Source organism: Octopus bimaculoides, chromosome 2, assembly GCF_001194135.2.
Source record: "Octopus bimaculoides isolate UCB-OBI-ISO-001 chromosome 2, ASM119413v2, whole genome shotgun sequence".
In the NCBI taxonomy this organism is placed as follows: domain Eukaryota; kingdom Metazoa; phylum Mollusca; class Cephalopoda; order Octopoda; family Octopodidae; genus Octopus; species Octopus bimaculoides.
In genome coordinates, this window is record NC_068982.1 from 124,084,743 (window position 1) to 124,091,308 (window position 6,566).

General features: G+C 32.6%; 1 protein-coding gene across 1 annotated transcript in view; it reads right to left on the minus strand.

Moving 5' to 3' along the window:
- LOC106870984 (TATA-binding protein-associated factor 172) overlaps positions 1-6,566 on the minus strand; it is a 56,877-nt gene that overhangs the window by 45,194 nt on the left and 5,117 nt on the right. The window contains exons 5-8 of the mRNA XM_052965876.1: positions 4,839-4,959; positions 4,269-4,427; positions 3,109-3,204; positions 2,225-2,401 (exon numbers count right to left, since the gene is read on the minus strand). Of these exons, the coding sequence (XP_052821836.1) occupies positions 2,225-2,401; positions 3,109-3,204; positions 4,269-4,427; positions 4,839-4,959 (553 nt within the window). The remainder of the gene's footprint in view (positions 1-2,224; positions 2,402-3,108; positions 3,205-4,268; positions 4,428-4,838; positions 4,960-6,566) is intronic.

Sequence of the window (6,566 nt, forward strand, 5' to 3'; positions counted from 1 at the left end):
CTAACATTTTTTTATTTAGTGTGTATGCGTGTGTGTGTTGCCCATATATATATATATATATATACACTTAAGACTTAGTTGTGGGTTGGGAGTTTGATCTGCAGAGGTCATTATTATTATTATTCAGATTAACACCCGCACGATTTTCACTAGGGTGTTAGGGTTACGGTTTTTGGGTCAGGGTTACGGTTTTAGGGTTACGATGAGGGTTAGTCTTACGGTTACGGTTATGTAATCATGCGGGTGTTAATCTGAAAAATCACTGAAATGTGAAAACTACCGACCCTCCCATCTGTTATAACTTTTGTTGTTCTGTTTAATATGTATATAGATTATGCCTCCAAACAAGAGAGGGGAAAGAAAGCAACCGGTTTAAAAAGACACCAACAGACTGCAGCAATTCACCACATTCCAGAAGCTGCTTTGAACATAATGCAAAACGGTGCATCATCATCTACTGCCCAATCTGATAGAATTCTGGCAGAACTGTGTAGCAACAGATCGCCGGCAATTGCTTCATCAGAAATTGCCGCCCTACCTCCTGTGAAAAGGAATTACCCTGCTATGTATAATCAAGGCAGCGCAAAAAGTTGTTTTGCACAAGCATTTGTATAGCCAATTAGACGGATGAAATTTACGTACACTTAATAATGTTACACAAAACAGCCTTCAGACTTTCCCTATTAATTCGTCTTTTGAATTATGAACATATTTACATCATAAGGGTTTTTTCATTGTAAGGATTTCTTTTTTAGTTGATTTTCACCTAGCAAGACTTATCGTAGATGGCGTAATAAGTCACACCCGGACAACGTCGGGTTATACTGCTAGTTTGTAATAATACTAAAATGGAGTTTTGAAATAAGAGTATCACTGTAAATCTGAAAGTGCAATATTGAATAGTGAGGGGCAGTGCCGTCCAGTGCACCCCCTTAGCAACAGGCATGCCTACATTAAAACCATCATTCAAAATTTCATGTAAAGTTATGTTCTAAACCAGGGGTTTTCAAACTTTTTGACTTGCAGACTCCTTTATATTTCAGGCTTTACCTTAGGGACCCCCTTATAAACGCTTATGAAATTTATACATAAATATTTGCTTAAAATAACATATATTTTTACATTTATTTATTTAACAGTATTTAACAAATAGGTTTATTGTCAATTAAAAGATTTCGATTAAAAAACATATATTAAATCAAATTACCCATAAAAAGTATTTGCTGTCCACGGACCCCTGTGGTCCGCAGACCACAGTTTGAAAACCCCTGTTCTAAACGATAGTTTAATAATTACTAAGTTATTTTACTAAATTCCTCATTATTTTCAAGATTAGTTGAAACAAAAATAGTAAATGCCGACAGAAATAAAAAGGTTAATTAGAAACCAAGATATTTTTATTCAATGTACTGAGTTCGCCATCATATTCTGATATATACACATGAATACATACACATTACTGATGTCACATACCTATTGTATGTGTTTTGTTTATGCATTCATTAGCTAGGGAAAACGTCTCTAAGATGCTGAGGGCTAAAAAACACTGAATTCCTCAAACCAAGTGAATGAGAATGATGAATTGGATATCAATATTTCACTGTTTTCACAGCATCATAATATATTACGTTGTCCGGAAAGTTCGTGCCGATTTATAGTAGCTTACCTTTCGACTTATTTGCCATGAAACCACCTCAATTCTGGGAAGAGGGTATTTTCAAGTTAAAGGAAAGATGGAGGCGCATTGTGCAACAAAATGGTTCAATATTTGGTTGATTAAAAATGTAATGGCAAGTATTTATTGACCTTTTTCTTTCCTTTAAAAATCGGCACAAACTTTCCGGACAACTCAATATATATTACACAAACATTTGATGGGTTTTCTGACAGGGAGATTTGGTTGTTATTACTAACAGGTCAAACACCCACACTGAGGCATTTTGTAGAAAATTAAACATCAGTAAAATTGCCCGCTAAACACGTAACATTTTTTTATATTTTCACTGGCTTCAGTCATTGGACTGCAGTCATACTGGTACATCATTTTCAAAAGCTTTTTTTTTTTTTTTTTGCAGTGGATCACATCAATGCAGACTTATTCAATACTTATAGAATGGCTAAGCTATATTTTTGACAGCATCACTTTATGAATTAGGCTAAATGAGATAAACACTTTACTATAAGTTGTCTATTTAGGAAGCAAAGATAAAAATCCTGAGATTACCTTCCTGACAGCTAACAGATATTTTAGCCCAAGGAGTCCTCCATGTCGCACTTCCCACTGGGACTGTGCCAAAAGAGCCAACAAAGCAGAAACAACACTGTGCACACCATCAGAGTCAAGCAAATTAATAACAACTCCAAGAGTTTGTGCACAAGTTTCCCTGACTGGTGCCACAACCTATAAAAGAATGTCACACTTTACTAAAATGACAAAGTAATCAGTTATTTTATCTAAACTATACATTTATACCAACATTATTTTATAACTACTGATTACATAAAAGAAACAATAAAGAACCAATTTTTACTTTTCCATTATGTGAAACATACATATTTAAGACGGTCCGGTCAATAACCAAAAGGAATTAAACATAATTTTAGTGAAATGTATACATTCATATATATATATATGTAGAGACAGAGAGAGAGAGCTAAAAAAATAAGACAAGTTATTTTTTAAGTCTAATGAAAGCTAGAATAAGAAAAAAAAATCAATAAGCCAATAATAATTAAAGTTATACAGTCAATCAGACTATTTACAAATATGGAATGTAGTGGCTGTGTGGATAAGCTGTTCAACTAGTGAAAGGATCTAGCTCAAATATTAGCTATTTCTTTCCTCAACACACAAATATACTGCAACTGATGCTTTTGTTAAAGCTTAAACCAAAATGAGCAAGTAGAATTGATGCAATAGAAACTTAGAGAAATTTAATTATCAGTTATCTAAATTGTGAAAGAAATTGTATAAATTCATCAGCTTAGAAGCTAAAAATAGTTCATAGAATTATCACTTGAGCAGAATTTGATTTTCATTTTCAGGAATTTTATTTCTTCAAAATAACTGTATGTGCTAGAACCTTTATGATAAAAACTTAATATTACCTCATCAGCAACAAAGTCCCCAAATCGATCCAATGCCAAAACACACAACAGACGAAGACCAAGATCACAGAGCCAAGTTTGGTTCATTATTACCATCTTCAATATAAAAAAAAAATATATAATCAAACATACATTACATATATTCATTACAGCCAAAAATGTTATTAATGTCAACTTAAAAAACAAAAACTGCACTATCAATAATTGCTTCAATTTCCCCCATCATCCGTAAGATACTGTTATCTGGCTATAGTGATGCTGGGAATCCAAAACAAACCTATAAGTACTAAGAATAAAAATATGGGGAGGGGTGCTTTTTTTTTCAACCCAGTTACAAACAACAACTCTTTGCCATTGGCACAATAAATGAACCCACTCATACTGCAAAGAGGTTTGTGACAAAGAACATAATAAAAAAGATAAGCAAATAAAGATAACAGAGTAAAGGAGACACTTTATAGTCTTATCAGAAATAATATAATTTCTCTAATACCACTGAAAGAAAGTATAGCAGCAAAATAGTGTAAAAATGTTTAGACTTGTCAAAGACAACTACTTTAGTGCCAGCAGTAACACAATAAAATATACTCAGCCACATTTCAAAGTGGTTTGTGTTAGAAAGTGCCACACTTCAAAGTGGTTTGTGTTAGAAAGTGCATCTAACTGTAGAACACATACCAAAAGGGAAGGAATGTAGACAGAGACAATGCAGAGTAGAGGGAGCTCATTAGTTTTGTCAGGAACAATTCTAGTGTTGGTAGTACAATAAAAAACACCCATTTACGCTGTAAAGGGGTTTGTGCTAGGAAGGGCTTGCACTTGCAAAATTTGCATCCAAGATAACAGCATACATAACAGACTTGGCCAGTTTTTCTTTGTTGTCATTCATGCATGTGCCAGATGATGAATGACCACAACTGGTAGCAAGTCAAGATTACAGTAAGTAACAAGACAAAGGACCATGGCAAGTGACAAGATGCCAATACTCATCCAACTCATGACAACATGAAAAATTTGAGTTAACATGATGATATGATATGTTCAATGAACTATATCCCTCCCTCGTGAACTGTTTGCTTGATCCAATATAAGATATCAACATATGCAAAAGTACATTTTTTTTAAAACTAAATATAATTGAATAATCTAATAAAACAAACCTGGTCAACAGGTGTATCAGTGGCTCGACCAGCCCCTCTTCCATGGAGTTTTACAACTTCACGAAGACCTGTTGCAGCTCCATGCCTAATTTCCCAAGCATTATGAAACAGATCATTCATTAAAACTTCACAAAATGATTCAAATGGCCATTCTTCACACTAAAAAGAAATACAAAAAATATATAAAAATATCTATTTTGCACAATTATTAAACTGAAAGAGAGACAAAGACAGACAAACAGACAGACACATGGGCAATCAGACAGAGAGACAGACACAAAGGCAACCAGACAGATAGAGAGATGGAAGGAGATATTCAAATTTATTATATATTAATTCCTCACAATGCAAAAAAAAAATGTGAAAATTACTAATAAAATAATTCAGTAAACAAAATTATGTTTTTTTATTAATAAAAAGTTATTTTTAATTATTTTGTAATTTATAATTTAATTATATACTCATTTGATATTTATGTTTTAATTAATCTCTATACTGACTAAGAATCTAAAACAAAATATCAACAAAGCTATACTGGGAAGAGAAAAAAAACTTGTAAATATTACTTACATCTTCTACTGATGAGTTTGGTACAGCTACATCAATAATTAATCTATCTTCTTCTAATTTTTCATTCAGACTAAGTTTTACTTTCTTCAGATTTGGCTCACTGTCATTAGAAGCTGACTCACTGTTACAATATATAAACAACAAATTAACTTATTCCTATCAAAACTTTCAGCTTTATCATGCACAAGTTAACATCATAGAAATTAATTTCTCTAAACCACACTGGTTTGGGAAACAACTGATTACTGAATTTTAACAACACTGTTTGTTACTGTAAACATTTTTATGATTTAACCCTTTAGCATTCAGATTATTCTATCAAATGTAACTTATTTATCCAGTGTTTTCAATTTACCTAGAATTATTTTATGGTTTTGAAATTTTGATTGTTTGACTCTATAGTTTTAGACTAACATTGCTGGGTGACTGTGAGAGGCTGGATCTGGCCAGTTTGAACATAAAACAGGAAGAATGTTTTGGTTGGATATTGCCAGCTTATATGCTAAAGGGTTAAAATACCAAAACTACTGTCATAATGGAAGGTTTATACTCTACAATATTTTAATTAAATTGGATAATTATTTTTATGAGCTTTAAGATAGCCAAAAGAAATTTTAAAGAGAATTCTAGTAATTCAAGAATTATTTTTTTTCCTTATAAATTACAAACCAATCAATTTTTCAATATAGAATAGACTAGACAAACAGCACATATTTTTACAACATAAACCAAAAAACAGTCTAAAATTATTACAGAATTATCATCATCATTCTTATTTTCTTATGTTCACTTTTATCAAGTTGGTATGCATTGGAAGAAATTTTTTGGACTATTCTACATCCAAGTGCCCTTCCTGATGCCAACCCTTATTTGTATTCCAGTAAGGCACTTTATTCCACTGGTTTTCATACATCAAGTTATTGGTCGCAGGCCATATTGTGTGTGCAAGATACAAAGAAATGTCACTGCTACCCAAGCAAGGTAGGACTGAGGAATAACCAATGATACACGAGTTGGGGGAAGATAGGGGAGAGAAGATAACTGACAATGCAGGAAAAGGAGTGGAGAGTGAAGAGCAACAGAAATATGATAATGTTATAGTAGACAGGAGAAGAATGAGAGGATGTAAGAAGAAGAGAGAGAATGGGAAACATCGCATACGGTCAGGTAGATTGTATGAGTGTAGAAAGTTGTATTAAACACAGAGAGAGAGTGATATACAGTAATTAAGAAGAGATACTGTAGTAGCTTAGGAGGGTGACCAATGTAAAATTTGGATAAGATTCTGTTCCTATTCATAGCTACATAAATACAGCCTAAGTCTAAAATACCAGTAGCAACAATATTCAAATTTACAACAAATCTGTCTTACACATACTATCAATTAGTATTAGCAAACTACAGGGGTTGGACAAAATAATGGAAACACCTAACATCATAGCATCATAATTTTGAAATATCTATAAAACTGTTAAAAGCTTGTTTATTTTTATGTATTTTGATTTATTAATAGTGTTGCTTAACATGTTTTGCGAAAATTGCTTTTTCTTTTCAGATATCATCAGTAAAAGGTAATTAAAATTCATTAAAATGACAGATCTATCGAACTTTCAAAGAGGTCAAATTGTTGGTGCTTGTATGGCAACCACTAGCGTAACGAAAACAGCTGAAATGTTTGGTGTATCAAGAAGTACTGTCTCAAAAGTAATGACAGCCTTTGAGAAAGAG